We start from the raw sequence: 27,911 nt of genomic DNA, 5'->3' as shown, positions 1-27,911 counted from the left end.
GAAGTGGCAGAACATGGTTTACAGTCAGATGTGTTAGCTTAAATCCTGTGTTTTTGCCCTCTCCTTCTGTTGTATTCAATGTATTAACTGCCGTCCTTGGAACTTTAAAGTTAATATCACACAATTTTGCACTTAAATTTATATAATAGTGACATGTCTTTCTCTTATTATTTCAAGTGCCCTTGAAGATTATTCAGTACTTCATTCTCAGAAGTCTTTGCTGAATCCACCTTCAACTACCAAAAGGTGTGTGCCTTCTCCTAGGCTTTGACAACATATCTAGTGTATGTTTTATCAAATTAATTATAATGCACTGTGATCATATCCACAGGCCTTCTGAACATACAGTCCTTTACGGTCCGGATCTTGACTTTATCCTTCCCTGCATCCACTACACACTGTATATCATAAATGCTACTGTATACATAACATATTAATTATATACATAGAGCAGATAATATGTATTACATCGTATAAACAATGTATTATTCATAATTATACACTTTCAGAGCAGATAATGTCTTAAAATTTGTTTCTGGGACTTCCCTGGTGGTCCAGTGGTTAAGAAGCCACCTTGCATGCAGGAGACACGGGTGAGATTCTCGGTCAGTGAACTAATACCCCACATTTTGTTGCTGCTGGTTTATTGTTTAGTTGCTAAATCTTGTCCAACTCTTTGCAATCCCATGGACGGTAGCCCACCAGTCTCCTCTGTCCATGGGATTTCCCAGGCAAGAATACTGGAATGGATTGCCATTTCCTTCTCCAGGCGATCTTCCCAACCAGGGATCAAACCCATGTCTCCTGCATTCTAGGTGGATTCTTTTACCACTGAGTCTCCAGAGAAGCCCAAGATCCCCCATGGCATGGGGAAACTAAGCCCACAAGCCACAACTCCTGAACCCAAGCACTGCAATGAAAGATCCTGCAAGATGCAACCCAGATCCCACAAGCCACAACTAACACCCAACGCTGCCAAATAAATTAAAGTTTTTCCTGCATAATACACAACCTGACACTCACTCATTCATTAAGAAAGGAGTTATTACACATCTACTATATCCTTAGGAGAACTGCTAGAAAAGAAGAGATAGTAGATAAAGCAGAAACAATGGGGCAGTAAGCAAAGTGGTCTCCGTCTCAGTAAGTTAGATGCTTCACAAGGCAGTTCATCAAGCACTACTGAAAATTCAATATTTGCATCACTATTTTTCAAAGCAATATTTTTACATAGGCATCACATTCCATGCTGTTCCTATCATTTGAATATCTGAAATCTCTTTTACTGGGCAATCTCACAAGTTTTAAACATAAATGCAACTAACGGCTCAGGAGAAGGCACATGAAAATGTGAAGAAGATAAAAAAATTAAGTCAAAAAAATTGATAACTGATCAAGTTTTTGAGGTTTCACATTTTTTTTTACTGTAATAGATAGCATTCGATGACCTTGTTCATATAATTCTACCTTAAGTATACCTATCTGAAAGGCAACAAAATCATGTTCTTGGTCAATTAATATGGCAATAATTTTGTAGCTTATCTGCCACTTTTTGGCCTCAATTTGCAATGGTCTAAGGTTGCTGCAAGATCAGAAACAATTTTGGATGATTATTTAGGAATTAATTGACAGGAAAAAAAAAAACAAAAAACCATGTATTCCTTAAGACCAAAATGCATGTGAACTTAAAATCAGAATTAGTCAACATTACCTATTCCTATCCTCTTGTTTAGCCAATGTTTAGCTGCTGCTTCCTTAAAAAAAAAAAAGCTTATTTACAGCCTTAAAGTAAGTCTGGCTAGCATAGGAAGTAGAATAAACTAGATGTCAACAACTCATTAGGTCTTAGTTCAATGGTTGGACAAAACATGCCCTAAAGAAGTTCTATTCAGTCCAAACCTTCATGCATACCGAAGTAATATACATGAGCTATTTTAAGTTATATCAAGCAATTGTACTCTTTTTTCTCTCTTAATCCTTCCCTTTGTCTCTCCCCTTCCATTCCCATACCCCAATGCAAACCACTTTATCTCTTTTTCTCATTAGACACTAACTTCTACAACATTAGGAAGTGCCAACTGGCCCATTGAAAAGTATCCAAATTGGCTACATGAATAATCAGCTGACAAAGGTCAGATTTCATAGGTGCAGTCACTGATTCAACAAATGGACACTGCACTTCCACTAGGTATCAGGCACTGTTTTAGACTGAGGATGCGGAACAGAGGAGGCCTCTGTTCTCATGAGCTTCCACTCCGGAGACGGACTCAAATATTAAAGAAACAAGAAGGTAATCAGAGCTAACAGTGAATGCTATGAATAAAATAAACAGTATAAAGTGATACAGATTTGGAAAGAGCAGGTGCTTTAGACAGGGCAGTTATAGGGCTGGCCTCACTCAGAACGTGATGACTGAGTCCATGAAATGGAGCCACCCACACAAAGAACTGAGAAAAAACCCACAGAGAACAGAAACTGAAAATTCTTAAAAGAAGTAAGTGTAGTATGTTTGACAAATAAAAGACACTCTTCTACACAACCACAAGTCAACCATCAAAATCAGAAAGTAAACACTGATACATCACCATCTAATCCACAAACCCCATTCAAATTTCTTTGAGCATCCCTGTTATGTCCTTTGTGGGTCCAGAATCCAGTTCATGCCAGAATCTAATTCATGATCGCATGTTAACATTTAGTTATCATGCGTCATTTGTCTCCTTCAGTCTGGAATAGATCTTCGGTCTCTCTCTGTCTTCTGTGATCTTGGCATTTTTGAAGAGTACAGTCCATTTACTTTGGAGAATGTCCCCAGTTTGGGTTTGTGTGATTTCCCTCAGGACTTGACGTTTCGGCAGGAATGTCGTAGAAGCAATGCTGTACTCCCTCAGTGCTTCAGATTAGGAGAATTTGCCCCAACAGTGGTGATGGTCATTTTTAATACTTGGTTAAAGCAATATCTGCTGGGTTTTCCTACTATAAAGTTCATTATAAGCATGTTGTATTTATCAATTAACTAGTAATTAGTATTTTATAGAGATATTTGAGATTAATACATATCCTATTCCCTATCAAATTTCCACTTATTTATTTTAATGCTCATTTATAATACATGTCTCAATTAGTTATTACTATGATAGTTACCAAAGGTATCCCCCTAAAGTAATTTTATAATTCCATCATTCCTTGTAGACAGTGGTTCTCAATTGAGAATAGGGCGGATGTGATCTTTGCCTCCCAGGAGACATTTGGCAATGTCCGGAGACATTTTTGTTCCTTACAAGTGCAGGCTGGGGCTGGGGAGAGATGCTAACACCTAGTAGGCAAAGGACGAGGATGATGCTAAACAACCGACAGTGTAAGAACAGTCTCCTCTTTCCCTCTACCCTCAAAAAATTATCTTGTTCAAAATGGCATCAGTGCTAGGGTTCTAGATTTTTACAGTGCCTGCTTTAGATTTCCTAAATGACATTTTGATATAGGTAGAATTTTCTATTCTCTCTCATTTTTATATTTACTAACATTAGTATGGGGTCATGCAGTCCTACTTTACCCAAAAGGTTACAATCTATTTTTATCATTTATTTTGATATTCAAATTGTCAAAGACTTGGTCAGTTTAACTCCTTCAAACCAGGTTCTGTGTTTTTTGGGCATGTGTTAATCACATTTTGAGTACATCCTTACTTTATGGTATAAAATGCCCGCACTGGTCTCAGCCATTTCTTTAAATAATCTTAGTTCTTTTTAGCAGAAAATGATATTTAGAAACCAAGATCTGGGGCAAGGTGGGCTCACTGCTATCAGACCCAGACAGAGCTAGGAAATACACACACACACACACACACACACACACACACCCCTATCTATCGATTAGCAAAGCAATAATTTAATTCTTATACTCCCGATTCTAATTCAACACCACATGGATTGTTTAAGCCCAGCCTTTCCATATTTATAAGTCCCTATGTTGACACTGAAAATTTAGCTCTCATTATCCTCAAATGTCTTTGTTTATTTGCTCAGTCTCTCCATCCCCTGATATGCAACCAGATATTCAGCTGCAAAACGGAGAACTATTTCCAGGTTATTTTCATTTTTAAACCAAATAATACTGCAATTAACATTCCTGCACATGTGTCCTTATGTACTTGAGGACAGATACCAAAATGTGGAACTGCTAGGTGAAAAGCAGTGAAAAATGACAGTTTAATTTTTTTACACTTTATATGGAAAAGTTTTAATATACACAAAAATGAAGAGAATAGAAAATAATGAACTCCCACTTATCCATCATTCAACTTTAACAACTGGCAAATTTAATATTCCCTTTTTCCCCTTATCCATGAAATTTAAACAAATTCCATTTTAATAGATCTATCTCTATGAACAGCTTTAAAAGTTTATCAAATCCTTCCTAAAGCACTAGTTATAGTAAACACCAGCTCTTGTATTCTTTTTAATATTGTGCATAACTTTTAAAAAGTCACCCATAATATTCACCTGCTCCCTGTATTAAGCTCTTTGCAATCAAGAGCAGAATCAAAGCATCTAAGACAGTAGAAAGAGACGAAGAAAGATCATCCTAAAAGCATAAAAAGACCTTGAAATGAGCAATATCAGGCAGGCACAGAGGTATATTAAGTGACAGAGGCAACAAAGAGACAGAAAGGAGTAACATTAAGTAGATTTTTAAAAGCTAGCATTAGCTGGTAGGAAAAGTACTTAAGGGATTGCTGGTGGTCCAAGTGGGAAATTTAAGAAAAGAAATAGTAATTCATGAGGAATAGGACAGGCTATTGGAATGTATTTCAGAATTAGCTGCTTAAAACACAATGCACTGACCAGAAAGCTAGGTGAATAGCCACTTAGTGTTCTCCCAAAAAAAGATATTTAGAGAGAAAATATCACAATGTATAACAAAATAACATTTCTTTCTTTTTAAATATAAGTAATGTTCCCACTAAAGTAGAACAATATAGAATGCCTGTATATGTACACAGATATGCAAAAGAGTTACCAGACATAAATGTGTTTCTCAAGAAAATTTCTAGAATGAAATTCTAAGAGCACTACAGTTTAGTTCAGTTCAGTCGCTCAGTCATGTCTCTCTCTTTGTGACCCCATGGACTGCAGCACACCAGGCCTCCCTGTCCATCACCAACTCCCAGAGTTTACCCAAACTCATGTCCATTGAGTTGGTGATGCCATCCAACCATCTTACCCTCTGTCATCCCCTTCTCCTCCTGCCTTCAATCTTTCCCAGCATCAGCATCTTTTCAAATGAGTCAGCTCTTCACATCAGGTGGCCAAAGTATTGGAGTTTCAGCTTCAGCATCAGTCTTTCCAATGAATATTCAGGACTGATTTCCTTTAGGATGGACTGGTTGGATCTCCTTGCAGTCCAGGGGACTCGCAAGAGTCTTCTTCAACACCACAGTTCAAAAGCATCAACAGATATGGGCTATTTAAAGGAATCCTAAAGTAAATTATTTTAATATCCTAATTTAATTAAAATGTGTTTTTCTTTTTTTAAATATTAAGTTCACTAATCCACAAAGCACTTATAGACTTAATTCACTTTATGCCAAGCACTACTGATACACACAAAACATCATTCCTGCCTCTAGGAGCTTACAGTTCAGTGAGTAATTCAGACACAATTACAATATAATGTAGTATGCTTTAATAGTATATTCTTTTTTTCTTTTCTTTAAGCCTACAAGTAAACATAAGAAGGACCAATGAAGCGTAGCTTAGGTGAGTCAGAAAATAATTGAAAGAGGAAGTTAACACTTGAGTTGAATCATGAAGGTTAAAGAGGGATTCGGAAATGAGGAGGAAGAGAATTTCTAAAACATGTGCAAAGCCTTGATGATTCATCTCAATAAGAACCATATGTGGTCTACTTAGTGAAGTTTTTAAAATTTAACTAGATGGTTTTATGTTGTTATAGAATATACTGAGATTGATGTCTGTGTGTGTACATACATACATCACATAAATATATATATTTATATATATATGTATGTATATGGGCTTCCCAGGTGGCTCAGTGGTAAAGAATCTGCCTGCCAATGCAAGAGATGTGGGTTCAGTCCCTGGGTCCAGAAGATCCTCTGGAGAAGGAAATGGCAGACTATTCCAGTATTCTTGCCTGGAGAATTCCATGGACAGAGGAGCCTGCCAGGATACAGTCCATGGGGTTGCAAAGAGTCAGATAATTGATGAAGACCTCTATTATTAAAAAGTAACCCTGAGAGTATATAAAGAGTCAAAAATATGCAAAGCAGAAGATGAAAAGATAGAGAACCTGTCCAGGATGCCCAACATCTGAAAAATGGAAGTTCCAAGACAACAGAGAAAACGGAAGGGAGAAAACTACTAAAGAAATAATTCAAGAAAACTTTCCAGAACTAAAAAACATGACTTTTTATACTGAGTACCCAGCAAATATCCAATACAATGTTTGAAAATTGAGTCACACCAAGATATCATATCATAAAATTTAGAACAGGGAAAATAAGAAAGGATTCTGTCAAATTCCAGAGAGAACTAACATTTTCATAAAAAAAAGATAAAGAATTAGAATAGCATAAGACTTCTCGAAGGAGAAGGCAATGGCAACCCACTCCAGTACTCTTGCCTGGAAAATCCCATGGACGGAGGAGCCTGGTAGGCTGCAGTCCATGGGGTCACTAAGAGTCGGACACGACTGAGCGACTTCCCTTTCACTTTTCACTTTCCTGCGTTGGAGAAGGAAACGGCAACCCACTCCAGTGTTCTTGCCTGGAAAATCCCAGGGACGGGGGAACCTGGTGGGCTGCCGTCTATGGGGTCTCAGAGTCTGACACGACTGAAGCGACTTGGCAGCAGCAGCACCAGACTTCTCGAATGGAACACTAGAAGATGCAATATATTACTGTAAAAATTTGAAGGAGAAACTCCTTCAAATTTTATTATTTTATTTCCAACCAAAGTATCACAAGATACTCAGAAATTACTTCTCCTTACTGTCTCAGGGACCTACTACTGAAGTTCATCATCACCCCAAATGATGGAGTAAAGAAAGAAAAAGCCTCCATATTTGGGAAATGAATTCCAACAAAAAAAGAGAAATAAGAATCCCCAGGATGACAGGTAAGGGAGGTTTCAAGTAGAAAGGTTTGCAGCAGGTATAAAGATGAGGTATAAAGACACACACATGAAACAGAAGGTCTACATATAGATAATTTTAACTGAAAATATTTAAGCCTTAAAAATATACAAATAAAATTATGTCCTGAAATAACATATCCATGCCATTAAATTTATATTTAACACAGAGTAACTCATGCCATTTTCTTGCCAATATTCTAAAACTTGGTATCAGAGTGAATTCTTCACTAATTAAGCAATGTAGCTATTTTAAATTATTCTTAAAAGATATTTACTGATGAGACTTAAGACATAGTGCACAGAGATCCTCCATGTACCTAGATGCATCTGACAGTGAGATATTTATCCAGATTTTAATACACAGTAGTTTCTTCAACATGTATAGAAAGAATGTTTTATTCCTTTGTAGCAAGTCAAAGTTGAAAAATCATTTAAGAATTGAAAATTCAGGACAGCACATAATAGGTACTTAATAAACATTGTTGAGATTGCTCTTTCTTTTTCCAATCTATAAATACAGAAGACATAAATGAAGATAAAGTTAACTATATATCTTATATATATATATATATATACACACACATATACATATAAGGCATATATACATACACATACCCACAAACATTTAAAATTTGTCCTATAGCTCTATACTACTTTTCATTTTTTTTAATATATTTTATAATTTTAACTGAAATGATTAAGCTTCAAAAATATGTTTTCTTACAGGTATTGACTATTGAAAAATATTTAAAATAAAATATCTTGTTTTCTATTAAATATAACAACATAAATATTAGTCAATAGCTACTTACATTCTTAGATAGTATGGGAAAAAGATTTTCCAAAAATGAATGACTAACCTGTTGAATTAAAAAAAGCTGACTCCCCAAAGAATTTATAAGCATTTTACTTAATTAGCTTTAATAAACAAAATGACTAATCAGAATTGACTCTTCTTAAATATATAACTAAATAATCTGAAAATGTAGAACAATAAATCTGCCTTTAAGTGCATCCAAATACATAATAAGTATCAGAGGTTACAAATTCAAACACCCACGGATGTGATGGTAAGGGGGAAAAATGGAGAATCTGCTCAGCTCCAGATAATGATTACCATGTGAGATCAGACTACTAGATCATTATTTTCCTCAAAGAGAAATTTAAAATCTAGGTTGTTACGTGAATCTTCCTATTTTCAAATCTTGGCAGTAATTCAATTTTTTTTCAATTATTGCATTAGCTAATCTAAATTTGCATGTGTTCTAAATTCAGTTTTTATTAGTTCATGGGGCCTGTACTATACATCCTCTAAAACTGAGGCATAGATTTACCTATCTGCTATATATACTGAATACAAGTACACTTGTGGAAAATGAATGGATTCATTTGAGTGTGACTAAGGGGCAGGAGGAGAAGGGGATGACAGAGGGTGAGATGGCTGGATGGCATCACCGACTCGATGGACATGAGTTTGAGTGAACTCCAGGAGTTGGTGATGGACAGGGAGGCCTGGCGTGCTGCGATTCTTGGGGTCACAAGGAGTTGGACACAACTGAGCAACTGAACTGAACTGAACTTCCTGAGGGAAAAATGTACGGTAGATAAGGCAAAGGTTAAAGACTCGGAAACCAAACTGCTTGGATTTGAATTCTTACTTTACCAGTTATAAGCTGTGAAACTTTAGTTACAATACCTTATTATGTTCTCTTGAGAATTAAATGAGTTCTAAGCATTATATAAAATGCTTAGAATATTGTTTGGCAGCTAGTTAATAAGTGTTAGCTATTGTTATTTGGTAGCAGCTCAGTGGTAAAGAACCCCACCTGCCAAGCACGAGACACAGATTCGATCCCTGGGTCGGCAAGATCCCCTGGAGAAGGAAATGGCAACCCACTGCAGTATTATTGTGTGGAAAATTCCATGGACAGAGGAGCCTGGTGGGCTGAAGTCCAGGGATTGCAAAGAGTGAGACATAACGACTAAACAGCAGCAGCAAGTGGATTAAAAGGCCTGAGTATAATGCAGTGAGTAGCGGCAGGCTAGAGATGTTATGCAGAAATTGGATAAATTCTAAAAATCATATTTTGAAAGCTATATAGCTATGGAAGCAAAGAGAAGAGGTAAACTTAAATTCTAGAGATTCCTTCTCATGTGAACTGAGATAGCTAGCTGTTTGTTCCTGAGAGCAATTGCTAAGTATGGACATGTTTTTAGGATTAGTTTTTTTCCAGGCAGAGAGAATCCAGAGGGGAAAAGAGAAATCAGAAGAACTTTTAACAGTTGTGTGGGCTAGTTTGACAGATGGAAACTGAGGTAAGCCCAAAATGCACAGCCTTTTTTTTTTTTTCTCTTCACTGGACACTTGGGCTTCCCAGGTGGCGCTAGAGGTAAAGAATCTACCTGCCAATGCAGAAGAAGTAAGAAACATGGGTTCGATCCCTGGGTCAGAAAGATCCTCTGGAGGAGGGCATAGCAACCCACTCCAGTATCCTTGCCTGGAGAATCCCATGGGCAGAGCAGCCTGGCAGGCCACAGTCCCTAGCATCACACAGAGTCAGATACGACTGAAGTGACTTAGCACAGACACTTGCTAAAGTGATGGGGCAGTGTCAGAGGCTGGAGTTAGCCTGATATAACTGAGCAAAATCTCTTGCACTTTCACAGTACTTAGACTTGCTAGGTTCTCAAACCTGTTCAATGCTAAAAATTACTGAAGATAATAGAAAGGAGATTTTGTTTCAGTGGATTGTATTTGTTGATATTTACTGTATGAGAAATTCAGAAATTAAAAAATAAGAGAAATTTAAAATATTTACTAATATAAAAACAATAATAATAAACTCATTGAATGTTAATATAAATAATACTAGAAAGAGTTAATTGTTTTATATTTTTGTAAATCTTTGGCTTAACAGCAGACAATGGAATATCCATATCTGCTTCTGCCTTCAGTTTGTTGGAAAGTGTTGTTTTGGTTGAAGAAAATGAAGAAAATCTAGTTTTACACAGGTATGTAGCTGGAAAAAGCGGAGAAAGCAATGACACCCCAATCCAGTACTCTTGCCTGGAAAATCCCATGGATGGAGGAAAAGGAAAGAGTTATGATAGAGACAAGAGAACTGCTTTCTAAAGTTTTTTGTTTGATTGTTTTGTATGTAGGAGTGCAGAATTGGTATCAATATAGAACAGTAGAGGATGGGAGAAGGGGAAAAAAAAAAGAAAAATTGCTAAAGACTGTGTTGCTCTCAAGTCACTTAATCAAAAGAGGTAAAATACCCAAGTTATTTGAAAATACTTTTGTTGAATGGACTTTAGACTAATACCCCCTTGAGACTGAACCAGAAAGGCTATGGTGCCTGCAATCTGTGGGGTTATACTTTACTTGGGAGAGAAAAAAATTAACAAATAGCTAATACGATATGATACAAAATTCAGTGCTAAAACTGTAGGATATAAACTACAAATCTGTAGGACTTACGAGAGAAAGATCCAAGGAGGCAACATGAATCAATGTTCCCCTTCTCATCATTATAATTTCTCCTTTAAAGGAATCCAGGGCACAAGTAGAAGCAGAGAAGTCGTGGTTTACATGCTGCTGCTGCTGCTAAGTCACTTCAGTCATGTCTGACTCTGTGCGACCCCAAGACAGCAGCCCACCAGGCTCCCCCGTCCCTGGGATCCTCCAGGCAAGAACACTGGAGTGGGTTGCCATTTTCTTCTCCAATGCATGAAAGTGAAAAGTGAAAGTGAAGTCGCTCAGTCGTGTCCGACTCTTAGCGATCCCATGGACTGCAGCCTACCAGTCTCCTCCATCCACGGGATTTTCCAGGCAAGAGTACTGGAGTGGGATGCCATCGCCTTCTCCGTGTGGTTTACATAAATTCATGCTATTTCTCAATCATACATAATAGCAGTACAACAAATCCCCACTAAATTCTGATTAAGTTGTCCAACATTAAAGTAAAACCAAACTCCAAGATTGATCAAAATATTATTTGCCTTTCTTTGACTATCACAATTAAAAATGATGCTTAAGTTTGAAGTCTAGGTTCTACTACATCTTTCAGTAGGAACTATGGGAGCCCCAGGAAATGACAATGACATGGCAATGACACAGAAGTCTGGCCCCCACCACCAAAGGCTTCCAACAAACCATGAATTTGCCACCAGGAGCAAAGACTCCACCTGATTCAGAACAAGCAGACTGTGAGCACGTGCAGCATCTCCAATGTACAGAAAACATCCACATGTCCCCACACACATACACAGACAGAACGATCGGGAGCTTCTCTTAATTCCTTCTATGACTATCCCCACTCCCCAGGATATAACACAAATACTTAGACTCAAGGCTAGGAGTAGCAAGTGAAGGGTGAGAAAGGAGAACACAAAAGAGACGAGAGGAATTTCCCTGGCATTCCAGAGGTTGGGACTTCACCTTCTAATAAGGGGGGTACGGGTTTGAACCCTGGTTGGGGAGCTAGGATTCCACATGCCTTGTGGCCAGAAAATCAGAATATAAACAGGAAAAGCAAGACTGTAACAAATTCAACAGATGACTTTAAAAATGGTCCACATTAAAAAAAAATTTTTAATGAATTAAAAAGATACACACATACAAATACTAAATTCATTCAATCATCAAATATTTTATTCACATCAAGCATTCACAGAGTGTGGCAATACATATAGGCCAAACAAATGTCCAAATATCCACTATTCTCTGTGGAAAGACTGTCCAAATCCACACTATTTTCCTAAAGACAGAAATACTCAGTTGAGCTTTTTGTGTGGCTAATGCTTATTTAAGCAATTTATAAATATCACTATAGCCATAAGCTTGAGAAACACATTGAGTACCTTAGAGAAAGGGCTATGTAAAAAACACAAATCAATATTACTACCGTATTACTGTGCAAAAAGCAGAACTTCTCAAAAAAGAAAAAAAAATTGAAATAAAACCCACATTTGGTTTTAGACTATTAAAAGACAATGCGTTCTTTCACCCCATCCTTGCTCCCTAAATCCCCACTCCATTAGATTGTCAACTACCTTTCAGAAACCCTAGAGAGCCCATTTCCCAGTGACCTTTAATCAGCCTCTTCTGAGACACAATCCACTGGACAGAATTCTATTCCATTTGCCAAAGTTATTTTCTTGCACTCCAAGTTACCACTTTTAGTTTCAATTTCTACCATGAACTTTTAAAATTCATTGCTCGTCATTTTGGAGAAATGCTACCTTTAAGAAATATAGTAGAAGAGGCATAAATTCCTGTGTGACTGTTTACTAAATATTAATTTTTAAGCAAATTTTTATCTGAGTATCAGTTTCCTCGCCACTTGCAAAATTGTTCAGAAGACTAAATGAGAAGAATATTCACAAAGTCCCTAACACTGTAAGGGAAAAAAAAGGTAGCTATCTGAAAGAAGATAAAGCAATACTATTCAGAATTTGTTGGGAGGAGGAAGGCTTGCTTGGCACATCCTCTGCTAAAACTTGAAAGCATCTCAATTAAGCACATCCCTTCAAATATAGAAAGGAGGGGGAAACTAGCAGGTTTATAACAAAGACATAAACTACCTTCTGGTATTAATACCTTGGTTAAGTACTAATATATGTTATGAATCTAGAAAGGATACTAGTGTTTATTTCGGTCTTTCCTCATGATAGCAGCACCTTTTATCAAAGAGAATCATTACAACTCCATAATTTTTTATTTCAAATAAAAATTTTTTAAGTGAATTAAAAAGAGATGTCTTCTAAATGTTCCTTCCATGGTAAATAGTAAGAAAATGCAGAGGACTCTGTTTATGGCTTAGGAGCATGTCTACCCAATATTGTGTCAAAAGAAAAAATTGCCCTGACAACTTGGAGCCAGAAAGTCGGACAATTGGAAACATATAGCTCAGAAAACTACCATCTAGAGACCTAACCTACCCCTGGAAATCTTTTCTAACTACCCTCTAGAAGTCTTTCTAATGAAGGCTACACACACACACACACACACACACACACACACACACACACACTGCAATTCTCAAGATGGCCTACGAGCCAAATCCAGACCAGTGTTGCATACTATCACCAGCTCCCCACTCTCACCGGGGCCTCCAACAGTCTCAATTGTTGGTTGCTCAGGTGTGTCTGACTCTTTTGCAACCCAACGGACTATGGCCTGCCAGGCTACTCTGTCCACGGAATTTTCCAAGCAAGAATACTGGAGTGGTTAGCATTCCCTTCTCCATGGGATCCTTATAGTCTCAGGGCTGCTGACCATTACCTATGCCCACTAACTGAACCTTAAAATTTGTTTTTCAACAGAACTTATAAATTACCTATGCTCAAGCTCAATTTTCTTCCATTGACTGAGTTTTTAACTTCTTTTAACTCCCACAACCTAATATAGGCCTAGAATGATTTGATCTTTGACTTCTTTCAAGTGTATTGGGGGAATTAACAGATTAATATCTAACAGTGATGTGAGTTCCTTGGACAAAAGCACTGTTTAAAAATAAACTACTTTATATTTTTTCAGTAGTAAAATTAATTGCTCCTTTTTCCCACAGTATTGTCCTAAGCAATTTGAGATTTTATCACAGCTTTCAGTCAAAAAAAAACCAAAATTATCACTCAATTTTGAAATTAAAGAGTATTCACTTTTTTCAAAATAAAAATGACACTGCCTAATAGAAGTCTAATACAATAAAAAAAAATCAAATGCTGAAAAGTATAAAGAAGAACGTGATAACCATCCATAACTCCAATACCCCAACAAAACACTGTGAACATTTAGACACAGTTCTATGCATACACCTTTTCATACTGCTCATGAGGTTCTCAGGGCAAGAATGCTGGAGTGGTCTGCCATTCCCTTCTGCAGTGGACCACGCTTTGTCTGGACATGACTTAGCGACTGAACAACAACAACTATGCATCCACATAGCTACTTCATTAGTAGCTATGTACGTCACAGAAATAGAATCATATTCCCTGTAGTAATTTTTTAACCCAATATCCTTTAAAGCCTTGTACAGCTATAAAATATTCCATTTCATGAAATATCCATAATTAACCAGTCATCTAAAATTAAAGATTTGTTTTTTTCCAGTTATTCACTGTGCTATAATGAATTCCTTTACATTCCACCTTTACATTTTGGCTGCATTATTTCTTAGAAAAAGAATTATTAATCAGATGATATGGGTACTAAAAATTATGAAAGATATCGCCAGACTGCCTCTAGAAAAGTAGAATCAATGTACCCTCCCACCAATGGTAGATGAGAATGCAGACGTACCTGCAATTCACTGATTATTGTTTATTGTTGCTCATCTTCGCCAATTTGATAATAATTCTCACTGTTTTAATTGCATTTCATTACTTCTTTACTAGTAAAATAATCATTTGATGTCTTTATAGAGCATTGGCATTGTTTTTGTGAATTACTTTTTTCTAATTTTCACTATGCTTTGTCTTTTTCTTATAGATCTACAGCCTGCTTTTGCTATTTCTTTGTGGGAGCTCTTCACACAATAAAGAGAATACATCTTTGTCCACGTATATGTCATAAATAATAATTACCAGTTTGTCATTTCTCTTTCAACTTTTTTGCTACTTTTTGAATAAAGTGACTTTAAATCTTTATTTAGTCAATCTATTTTTAAATTCATAGGACTTGGGTCACACTTAGAAAGGCCTTACTTATTTCAATATCTTAAAAGTATTCATCTGAAATATCTAGAAGTGTTAGAATTTGTTAATTAAATATTTAACTATCTTAAATTAATTTTGGTAATTACATAGTATAAAGGAAGAGATTTCATTTGTTATTTTTTTCTAAATTCCTAGACAATACTATTTATTGAAGAATTCATCCTTTCCACTCCCACTGAAATTCCATCTTTATCACATAATAAATCACATATATTTTTGTCTTTCTGAAGTTTCTTTTCTAAAACACTGATTTACATATGTATTTCTGCAGTAATATTACACTTTTCATAATGTGACTTTGCACTATGTTTTCATGTACAAAATAATGTAAAACATTAAAACACAAAAATATTTCCTATTTTGTGTTATTTTCCAATATCAAAGATATTAAAAAGGTCTTAGAATAAATGAGACATGATATTAGTATTAACAACAAAATACTAATACAAATATTACCTACAGTTTACACAGTATTTTCACATTACCTAATATTATGTTTACTACACTAAAAGGTAGTTATTGTTTCTTATTCAATTGTAAACAGTTAAGATCTGTTTAAAAACTTGCCTATAATCACACAGCAAGTAACTGGCAGAGCTAAAACCTCAGCTTCATATTCCAGAATGCTTCCATGATCCCACTACATTAAAAATAGAGCAATTACCCACAAAAGACCAAAGTTCTCATTTTTTAATCACACACTCTTACCAAGAATATATACATACACCTACATAAATGTATATATGTCTACATACATAGATATAAACACAATATGCCTTTATTTGAATGAGGAAAAACTTTAAATCCAATCTGACACTCCTGAAGCTGAAATAATTCCACCAATATTACAGACATTAACTACATAACACAATAAAAATGAAAAAGAAAAACTAAAAATTTGGATTGTATTTCCTAAGAGACAAGTCAACTTTGGTCTCCCAAATATAGGTAGAAATTGAAAACATTTTGTATTTCAACAAGAATATTTGCTTAATTACTAACCCAAAATAGATGAGTTTTGGATACATCACAAAACAGGTCCAACTATGAGACCCCTAGAAAGAACCAAGAAACAAGAGACTGCAGCTGTGTGCATTTAAAGTCAAGGTTAGACCCAGGATTTGTTGGGGAGAAAAAAAATCACCATTTTCGCATGTAAGAGTATACAAGGTAGAAAGTCTACAAATTTCTCTAGGTTGATGTCATGAGACATCAACCATCACAAAGTCCTGTTGTGTAGCTCAGTGAGGAGAAAAAAAATTATTTCAAAGAATAGCAGAAGGAATGTTACCAATATATTTCTCAAATTTAAGTGGCACTGTTGTGCTAGCCAGGACTCCTGATTCATAGTAGATTATTGCAATAATATACAGTAACTATTGACTTCCAAAGCCTTTAATGGCTTATACACATTATATTGTATATATTGTATCAATAAATTATATGAGAAGTATTAATTATTTGTCCATGCTGTCCAAAGGACAACGTGATTAAAAAAAAAACAAAGAGTTCAAATGAAGCAATTATATTCCCCGCACCGAGTAGCAAACAGTCGTACTATATACTATGCAGTAAAATTTGGATTAAGGGCTGAAGAGAATCATTTTTTTTTAAATCATTTCAGTGGAGGAAAGAGATGAGGTGGAGAAAGAGAAAGTGCTTTCAGAAGAAATACGGCATGATGGGATTTCTTTGATTGGAGGTCAGGGACTGGCTGGAAAGGAGGCTCAGCCGGCAGAGAAAACAGAAGCCAGAGATCTGCCACAGAGTACTCTCTTGTGACCCAAAGTATCTGCGTGACATGTTACATGAAACACAAAAGAAGCTAGCACCTGGTCTGAAGTGAAGGATGCATCCTATACTTATCCCTAGGGAGCTTGATGGCATCTCTTTCCAGGCACAATGAATCAATAGCAGACAGGATCTTTCCACAAAGTAGCTTTGATACTTTAAAAAGAAGTATGTTCTCAAGTACCAGACTCCAAAGACAAAATATGAACACCTATCCCTAGTTAGAGGTAAGCAAAAAAGAAGTTTGACTTTCAAAATAATTTGTTTTTCACAACAGCAAATATAAGTATTATAAAAATAAGACTGGGGTCGTATCCTATGGAGCAATGAATTATTATGCAGAAAAGACTGTGTGAGGTTCATTTTAATTTCTCCCTACAACATTCAAAGGAATGCAGATACTGAAAGGATATCTCAAAAACATACAACACTTTGCAAGTCATACATTTAAAATAGTAGAGGCAAACATAAGGAATATTTTCTTTTCTAATATATCACCAAATAAGAAAATATCTAGAGGTTTCATTTATTTTCCAAAATTAAAGATTTTTCCAAATCTTTTTGATGAGAGCACAAACAACTTCAAGCAGTAAGAGTGATCCTCTCCGCTTTGAAAATTTATAATGAATAAAAGCATTACTTGTTTTTGAAGTTAACTGGAAATTGAGATTAATGGTTCCAGTAAACACAAATATATTTTATATATATTCTCATATGTATGTTTTGTATAAACATGTACAGGGGGTTGTTAACTATAAAGTACTTTAATTAAATTATTTTTTTATTATCAGGAAGCTATGTTAACCCAGAAACTAATTCCTGAATAAATGGATAATTCCACCTACTGGTTCTCTCCTGGTATCATATTAAAAACGTTTTTTCCTCATCCCAAATATTCTTCAGCATGATAGTAGTGTTCTACCATGGTAATGATTTAGGAACTGTTTTTTCTGTATAGAAATTTCTCTATAAAGATTAACAAGACCAAAAGTATTCCTGTATTTAAAGCTAGAAGTGTGAAAATTAAACTGATACTTACTAAATGAGTAAAAAATGAACTAAAAGTATTCCTGTATTTAAAGCTAGAAGTGTGAAAATTAAACTGATACTTACTAAATGAGTAAAAAATGAACTAAACACATCAGTTAAGAAAATCTATTTATTAGTGAATTGCTGAATATATTAAATATATAAGAAATAAATCAGAGATAAACATTTAAACATACATTTTTCTTGTTTACGTGATGAAAGCTTAGGCTTACTATTCAAGTTATTTAGTCCAATTATATTGAGCTGTGAGATAGACTTGTGATCGTAGCACCCTCTGCTGGGCCTTCCTGTCACAAACTCAATCTAATGTCATTGTGCCTGCTCAGTGGTGTCCAACTCTGCGACACCGTGGATTGTAGCCCACCAGGCTGTTATGTCCGTGGAATGCTCCAGGCAAGAATACTGGAGTCAGTTACCATTTCCTACCAGGGGATCTTCCCAATCCAGGGACTGAATCCATGTCTCCTGTGTCTTCTGCATTGGCAGGCAGATTCTTTAGCTCTGAGTCACCTGGGAAGCCCCTAATGTCACTACTACACTACAATCAAATATTTGAGACATCAAGTGAAAAAACCACTTTTTCAAAACTTGATCACTTTAAGCCTTGACAAAAATTATATGAAAGTTATAATCAAGACTTACTTTAACAGGACTTTACCAATTTTACATTAAGTTGAAATATCATTATAGATTTTTCTTAAAGAGTAATATAAATACTACAAAACATGTTTTAATAAGCTTTATTTTTATCACCTCTTCTATTACTTAGAAGTTACTGAATTATTACTTAGGCTATACATTCAGGTTTTTAAGACCATATGTATGACAAAACATTTTAGTAAATTACTGTTTCTGTAATTTGATCTATTTTCCCACCTTGTTCAATCAAAATACTTTACTTTTACAACATCAAGATAATCCTTGATAATACTATCTTCATTATTAGACAAAAACTGCAAAGCTTTATAGGTACTCATCACTGTAACAGCAGATTCATTTACGGAGCATCAGCTATGAGGGATGTAGTATGTTATACACTTCAATACATTATAACCAGTTCTAAGAGATGAAAAACACTGAGGCTCCTGGAGATAATATAAAATGGCTTGAGATTAATTTCAGAATCAAGAAACTAGGTGGTTCTAATTCCAAAGACTCAAGTCTTTCTACCAAACAATGAGCAGCAGCGGGAAAAAAAAAAACGTAACCATACAATATCTCCATTTGTCAATGCAACAACAACTTGAGGAGGAGGGTAGGTGCAGACAAGTTGATGGGAAAAAATGTTTGAGAAGTATATATATATTATTCATATACAAAATAATAGCTTAGACCTTAAGGAAAAAAATATTTTTTTACATAATGCTGCCAGCTAGTGGCCCTATTTCATACTGAGCCACTGGGAACAATACTTGATTTTCACATTACCAAACCAAAAATCCATATTCAGGACTTCCTGGCAGTCCAGTGGTTAAGACTCTGCACTTCTGCTACAGAAAAGTGAGGGTTCCACAAGATCCTGCATGCCATGTGGCATGGCCAAAAAACAAAAATTTTTTTTAATTCACATATAGCATTTTAGGATGATGTTCCTAAATTACACATGCATAAGCCTGACCTGCTTCCCTGGTGGCTCAGACGGGAAAGAATCCGCCTGCAATGCTAAAGACCTGGGTTCGATCCCTGGGCTGGGAAGATGCCCTGGAGGAGGGCATGGCAACCCACTCCAGTATTCTTGCCTGAAGAATTCCCGTCAACAGAGAAGCCTGGCAAGCTACAGTCCATAGAGTCACAAAGAGTTGGACACAACTGAGCAACTAAGCACAGCAAAGCCTGACTTAATGATATTTACATTATCAAAGAACTAAAGGAGAACATCTCAACTACCATTAGCATTCCTTACCCAGACCCAACCAGTCCATCCTAAAGGAGACCAGTCCTGGGTGTTCATTGCAAGGACTGATGTTGAAGCTGAAACTCCAATGCTTTGGCCACCTGATGTGAAGAGCTGACTCATCTGAAAAGACCCTGATGCTGGAAAATATTGAGGGCAGGAGGAGAAGGGGATGACAGAAGATGAGATGGTTGGATGGGATCACCGACTCAATGGACATGAGTTTGGGTAGGCTCCAGGAGCTGGTGATGGACAGGAAGGCTTGGAGTGCTGCGGTCCATGGGGTTGCAAAGAGTCGGACACGACTGAGCGACTGAACTGAACTGAACCGAACCCAGACTTTGCCCCAACCCCCAGTAAAAATATTGGGAAAGAACTCAGCCAGCATCAGCACATAAAAACTAAAAGGTATGCCTATCACTGTCCACAAAAAATAAAATTACATTTTAAATATTTTAGGATAATTTTAGGATATTTAGACTTCTTAGTGACAAAATACATAAATATTTTTCTCGGCAATCAAAAGCTTGCCATTATGTGGGCATAAGAACAAGATTATTGCCTGAGTATTGCTGGACATTATTCTATGCTGATCTAAAATGAGTACTTCTTGCTGAGTATGTTATTGTAGTTCATACAATAAGTGGTCACAGTTATAAAATTTCTTTTGAGAAGAAAAGCACTTGAAGATAATTTTTACATTTAAAATGGTCATATTTCACTGATAATCCACTATCTTAAGGAAAATAGCCTATGCAGCACACAGAAAGAAGTACACAGCTTCTATCATGGTATATTGTTTAATATCATGATATAAAAAGATTCTTGTTTGATTTCTATCATTGTATGACATTATGATTAAATGATTTTCTCAGTGGAGAAATCCATCATGATGTAATTAAAGGCTTAGATCAAAAGATAATATATTCTATAATATTATAATAATGAATAAAACAAAAATATTCTATTAAAGTATATTAGCAGCAAGGAAAAATGTTCTGGGTTTATTCTCCAGTGAAAGAGAACAAGAAGTGGAAATGCACACACCCGAAACACAGCAAAGAAGGGAGAGACAGCCCCTCTGTCTGACTGATTAATTGAAAAGGTCAAAATGGAAACAAGAAACAAAAGGGATAGTACTAGAGAATCCAGGGTTCCTTCTGCCCTACTTAGTTCAATCAAAATAGTTTATTTTACCACATCAGAATAATCCTTAATAATATTATCTTCCTTATTAGAAAAAACTTAAACGCTTTAGAGGTACTCACCACAGGTAATAATAAAAAATTTCATTTACTGAGTATAAACTATGAGGAATGTAGTACATTACACACTTTATATACATTATATTCAGTTCTAAGAGATGAAAAAGAATGAGGCCCTGGAGACAATATAAATTGCTCAAGATTAATTTCAGAACCAAGATTCAAATGCACGTGGGTTGTACACACACAAAACTGCCAAGTATAAAAACTGCCCTATCCCACTTAGTAGGTGCATCTTATATGAGGCTTATTATGCAGCTAAAAACAGCAGGAGTTTCTATGATACACCCACATACATACGCTAGTCAATAAACACTGAAAAAAAAACGATTAAAAATTGACTTTTAAAACACTAAAATTATTTCTATAAAGTAAGTATATAACTTACAGACATTTCCTGTATTGTCAAAGCTGGTAAGAACATCTTCAACATTCAGAGATCCACTATTATGCCTAGAAAGGAATAAAGCATTTTCTTTAATGACTCTGACATATTAACATTTATTAATTATTTAAAGCTGAGACTATGCATTGTGACATACTGAATACTAACAAACCTTTCCATGTTATGTTTTTAAAGTATTTCTGCCCACTAGCTGCTGCTGCTAAGTCGCTTCAGTAGTCTGACTCTGTGCGACCCCATAGATGGCAGCCCACCAGGCTCCCCCGTCCCTGGGATTCTCCAGGCAAGAACACTGGAGTGGGGTGTCATTTCCTTCTCCAGTGCATGAAAGTGAAAAGGGAAAGTGAAGTCACTCAGTCGTGTCCGACTCTCCTCAACCCCATAGACTGTAGCCTACCAGGCTCCTCCGTCCATGGGATTTTCCAGGCAAGAGTATTGGAGTGGGTTGCCATTTCCTTCTCCAGCTGCCCACTAGAGGGAGAAGGAAAAGAACAGACTAGTCTTTGGGATATTTAATGCAATGGCATTTCTTGATGATTAACCTACATTTTAAAGTACTAATAATTATTTTATTATTTTAATTATATAAGTGTGAGATAAATTATTTATCTTTTTAGAGACAACAAAACTCCACACTTTGAGAATCTAAAAATAAGTAATCGACCTCCATAACCACACTCCATAACACATAATTTCCTCTTTAATGGCCCAACAAATTCAGAACTTTAGTCACAAAGAACTAACCAACTTTCAAGTCTGCACGTTCCATTTATAGGGAGTTCTACATGCCAGGGGGCAAATGTTTTGTATCTTGCCCACCAATCTTAATTCTGTTCCTTTTCATCTCTCTTCACTTGATGGCCCTTTAAATATTTGATAACTGCTATTTTACTAATAGTTATAAAAGATACTATTCTTCATAAACGAACCCAACTGTCAACAGGTCATAGAGTCTGAGTTACTTTTCCAGTGGTGATTAAAAAAAGTTGTTGCTAATACATCTACAATCTTCTACATGCTCCCCTATATAACTTACAGCTGTAGTTCTTTAGGATGGCAAAGCCTTTGACTGTGTGGATCACAATAAACGGCGGAAAATTCTGAAAGAGATGGGAATGCCAGACCACCTGACCTACCTCTTGAGAAACCTGTATGCAGGTCAGGAAGCAACAGTTAGAACTGGACATGGAACAACAGACTGGTTCCAAATAGGAAAAGGAGTACGTCAAGGCTGTATATTGTCACCCTGCTTATTTAACTTATATGCAGAGTACATCATGAGAAACGCTGAGCTGGAAGAAGCACAAGCTGGAATTAAGATTGCTGGGAGAAATATCAGTAACTTCAGATATGCAGATGACACCACCCTTATGGCAGAAAGTGAAGAGGAACTAAAAAGCCTCTTGATGAAAGTGAAAGAGGAGAGTGAAAAAGTTGGCTTAAAGCTTAACATTCAGAAAACTAAGAAAGATCATGGCATCTGGTCCCATCACTTTATGGGAAATAGATGGGGAAACAGTGGAAACAGTGTCAGACTTTATTTTGGGGGGCTCCAAAATCACTGCAGATGGTGATTGCAGCAATGAAATTAAAAGACGCTTACTCCTTGGAAGCAAAGTTATGACCAACCTAGATAGCATATTCAAAAGCAGAGACATTACTTTGCCAACAAAGGTATGTCCAGTCAAGGCTATGGTTTTTCCAGTGGTCATGTATGGATGTGAGAGTTGGACTGTGAAGAAGGCTGAGTGCCGAAGAATTGATGCTTTTGAACTGTGGTGCTGGAGAAGACTCTTGAGAGTCCCTTGGACTGCATGCAAGGAGGTCCAACCAGGCCATTCTAAAGGAGATCAGTCCTGGGTGTTCACTGGAAGGACTGATGCTGAAGCTGAAACTCCAATACTTTGATGACCTCATGCGAAGAGTTGACTCATTGGAAAAGACCCTGATGCTGGGAGGGATTGGGGGCAGGAGGAGAAGTGGGTGACAGAGGATGAGATGGCTAGATGGCATCACCGACTCGATGAACATGAGTTTGAGTGAACTTCGGGAGTTGGTGATGAACAGGGAGGCCTGGCATGCTGTGATTCATGGGGTCACAGAGTCGGACACGACTGTGCGACTGAACTGAACTGAACTGAATAGTTTATAATAAGCATTAATAATTCACAATAAAATTTACTTTATCAACACTGCTGCTGCTGCTGCTGCTAAGTCGCTTCAGTCATGTCCGACTCTGTGCGACCCCATAGACAGCAGCCCACCAGGCTCCCCCGTCCCTGGGATTCTCCAGGCAAGAACACTGGAGTGGGTTGCCATTTCCTTCTCCAATGCATGAAAGTCAAAGATGAAAGTGAAGTCGCTCAGTCGTGTCAGACTCTTACTTTGACACAAAAACTTATCATGAATGATGCACATTTTTACGGACTAAACTGCGCCCCCTCCCCAAATTCATATGCTGAAGCCCTAACCAGCTCCCATCCCTCAGAAGGGCCTTCAAAGAGCTAATCAGGTTAAAATTGGGTCATTAGGGTGGGCCATAATGCAAAACGACTATTGTCCTTACACAAAAAGAAGATTAACACACACAGAGACAAGGCCTGTGCACAGAAGGACAACCACGGGAAGAGGCAGCAAGGGCACAGCCCCATACACACGTCCAGGAGGCCTTGGATGAAACCAAGCCTGCAACACCTAGATCTAAGGCTCCCAGACTCCAAACTGTGAGCAAACACACCTGCTGTTAAAGCCATCCAAACTGCAGTGTTTTGTTCTGGGAGCCCTAGAGAGCTAATAGATACAGTAAGAAAATACATGTCAACTGCAATACCCTTCTCAGAAGAACTTTTTATTTCTATCGCAGAGACCTAGTTCCCTCAAAGAGTGATGAAGGGAGAATGCAGAAAGTTATCTGCCATTACTATTGGCCTCAACAGTATCATAACCTAAGGCAATGAAGCTATCAACCACAAATCCAACTTTCATCACTGGTACGAAGATTCTGAATCTTCTCTGTGGATGCAAGATTCTAGAAGAGGTTATTTACGGTAACATGGAAAAAAACCATAGCACACATGTCAGAAGAGAAAGAACAAAGCATTTAACATCTGAAACACAAGATGAAGCTATTAAAATGACCAGCAATACAGTATAGAGCTCAAAAAAAATTTTTTCCTGAAGATCAAAGCAATATATAGCTTCCTCAAGGAAAAACTGCCCATAATCCTATCATGCAGAGGTAACTACAGTTAATAGTTTGGTATATAGCCTTCAAATTTTATGCTACGTTCACAGACCTGTCATTAAATAGCAGAGCACACTGTCCATACGATTTTGCATTTGTACTTTTTTCACTTAACATATTATAAAGTTTCTCACATTATTAAATATTCTCCTGCAACATGATTTTAATGGCTGCCAAGTAGTCCAGTAAATAATTGCACCACAATTTGTTGAACCAACATCTTATGTTGGATTTTTAGACTATGCCCACTATTGTGCTTTATGCATATTACTTCAACAAACGTCCTTATAGAAATAGCATTGAGATCTTTTCTGATTATTTCCTTAGGATAAATACCTAAAACAGCAACTGCTTAATGGTCTAGTTTTAATAAAGAGATTCTCTCATGCATTTTGTCTCTCTCTCTATCAGGATGAAATAAACATTTGAAAAGAAATCTGAGACAAGAGTAAAAAAAAAAAAAGGTACATATATTTTGCAACAAGTTAAATATTTCTAAACAGCAGAAACTGGGATAATTAAGGTAAAATGCATGTTTAAAAGTTAAAGGCAGTATTTAAAACAGAAAGTGACACAAAACTCATCTTCTTGAAAGCCAAGAACAGAAAGCCAAGAATTCTTATTTGTTGAAGCCAAGAACAGAAAGTAAACCCTGTGACATTAAATCGAATCAGGGATAGGGAAACAGGAGAACTAATCCCATACCTCTAAAAACTTACAAGAAGAAAAGCAATTATCTATGAAGTTGAGAAACCCTAAAAGATGGCACCTCATGAAAGAAAAAGGTCAACAATCATTGTCCTCAGTGGTATACAGATTAGTGCTAACTGTAAGAAAACTACCACGGACACAGTGTGGTAAATATTCAGTTTGATTATTTCAAGTTCCCTTTCCTTTGCTCCAAACCCAAGGATTGTTCTTTGTTCAGAATTATTTACTTTATTCAGGCTTCCCTGGTGGCTCAGGAGTGCAGAAGCCACCTGCTAACGCAGGAGATGCAGGTTCAAGACCTGAGTCAGGAAGATGCCCAGGGAAAAGAAATGGCAACCCTGAAAAACTCCACGGACATAGAAGTCTGGCAGGCTATAGTCTATAGGATTGCAAAGAGTCAGACATGACTTAGCAATTGAACAACAACAATAATATCTACTTTATTCAAGTGTCAACTCTATAAGATCTTGTCTACCCTTCATCTTTCAACTGTTTACCTAAGCAGGATTGTATTGGAACTTCTCAACTTCTCAAGAAGGAAGGGAACTTCTCAAACTTCAATCTTTCCATTACACTGATAATTAATGTTGTATAATGATGACAACTTTTTGCTAACATAGCCAAGATATAAAAAGTTCACTCCATGTTTCTCCTAAATTCCAAAGCTTTAACTGTTTCCTAGGTCTTTAGCCACAAAAAAGAAATGATAATCATGTGACATGATAGGGGTGTTAGCTAATAGTATGGTGCTAATCATTCTGCAATAGATAAGTGATTGAAGTCAACACAGTATATATCTTAAATTTACACAATGGTATATGTTAATTATATCTCAATAAATATATGTCAATATATGTCAACTATATCTCAATAAAGCTGAAAGAAAATTTACCAGTAGCCAGTTTCTTCCTCCAAAAGTCAACCAACCATTTTTACAAGCACCTAAAGCTATGCTAGTACTAAGGACCTTTGATTTTTCCCAGGAATGGCCCATGGAGTAAGAAATAAGGAGCAAGTCACTGGGGCAAACAATTATTTGAAGAGCAAAAAAAAAAGCTATCAGAGAAAAATTTGAAGCCTACCTGGTGGCTCAGATGGTAAAGAAACCACCTGCAATGCAGAAGACGTGGGTTCGATCCCTGATTTGGGAAGATCTCCTGGAAAAGGGAATGGTAACCTGCTCCAGGACTCTTTCCTAGAGAATCCCATGGACAGAGGAGCCTAGCAGGCTACAGTCCATGGGGTTGCAAAGAGTCAGACATGACTGAATAACTTTCACTCATAAAGGTACAAGAGGGCTAAATACGGCACATAACACACAAACAACAAATGACAAAAATAAAATAAAATAAAAGATACATTGAACTTGAACAAAACTGAAAACTTCTATATACCAAAGGACACTATCAAGAAAGTGAAAAGATAAACCACAAGATGAGACAAATTATTTGCAAATCACACATCTGATATGGTTCAACTATCCAGAATATATAAAGAACTCTCACAATTCAACAACAGAGAAAAACAACCTTAATAAAAATGGGCAAAGGACTTGAAGAGACATTTCTGCAAATAAGATATACAAATAGCCAATGAGCACATGAAAAAACGTAAAACATACTTAGTCACTGGGGGACTACAAATCAAAACAACAGTAAGATATCACTTCATACTAGAATGGTAATCATAAAAATAATAATAATATAGGAAAAATCATAGGAGCTTGCATGCATGGGGAGAAACTAGAACTCTCTTATATTCCTAGTAGGTAAAATGGCACAGCCACTGCACAAAACAATTTGGACATTCTTCAAAAAGTTAAATAAAGAGTTACTATATGACCCAGTAATCTTGCCCCTCAGGAAACACTTATGATTTAAAAAGTTATATATTCATGTATAATCTTGCCCCTCAGGACACACCTAAGAGAATTAAAAAATTATACATTCACATAAAAATGTATACATGAATGTTCATAGTAGCATTATTTTTCTCTCCTTTTTTAAAAAATTTTTATTTTATTTATGTCTCTGCTGGGTCTTCATTGCTGCACGTGAGCTTTCTCTAGTCGTGGCAAGCAAGGGCTACTTTAGTTGTGGCGGGCAATCTTTTCATTGTAGTGGCTTCTGTTGTTACAGAGCATGGGATGTAGGCATGTGGGCTTCAGTAGCTGGGTATATGGGTTCAGTAGTTGTGGTTCACAGGCTGTAGAGTGTGGGCTCATCAGTTGTGGTACACGGGCTTAGTTGCTCTGAATCATGTGGGCTCTCAGTTCCCTGACTAAACCTGAGTTCCCTGCATTGGCAGGCAGATTCTTAACCACTGGATCACCAAGTAAGTCTCTTAGTAGCATTATTCATAATAGCCAAAAAATAGAAATTACCCAAATATTCATCAACTGATGAATGCATAGACAAAATATGGAATTGTCCATACACTGGAATATTATTCAGCCATAAAAAAGGAATGGAGTATTGATATATGCTGTAACATAGATTAATCAAAACACATTACATTAAGTGAAAGAAGCCAAACATAAAAGGGCATATATCATATGATTCTACTTATATAAAATGTCCAGAATAGGGGACACGACTGAGCGACTTCACCTTCACTTTTCCCTTTCATGCACTGGAGAAGGGAATGGCAACCCACTCCAGTGTTCTTGCCTGGAGAA

At 36.6% G+C, this 27,911-nt stretch overlaps 1 protein-coding gene across 3 annotated transcripts in view; it reads right to left on the bottom strand.

The window, feature by feature from the left end:
- Positions 1–27,911, bottom strand: part of CAMKMT (calmodulin-lysine N-methyltransferase) — a 411,076-nt gene that overhangs the window by 364,452 nt on the left and 18,713 nt on the right. For all 3 annotated transcript variants that reach the window (XM_006056820.4, XM_006056819.4, XM_006056821.4), the window contains exon 3: positions 21,265–21,329. In XM_006056820.4, the coding sequence (XP_006056882.1) occupies positions 21,265–21,329 (65 nt within the window). The remainder of the gene's footprint in view (positions 1–21,264; positions 21,330–27,911) is intronic.

The sequence above is a fragment of the Bubalus bubalis genome, chromosome 12 (assembly GCF_019923935.1).
Source record: "Bubalus bubalis isolate 160015118507 breed Murrah chromosome 12, NDDB_SH_1, whole genome shotgun sequence".
NCBI lineage: Eukaryota > Metazoa > Chordata > Mammalia > Artiodactyla > Bovidae > Bubalus > Bubalus bubalis.
Note: the sequence above shows the minus strand (reverse complement) of the source record. Positions and strands in the feature narration are given on the sequence as shown.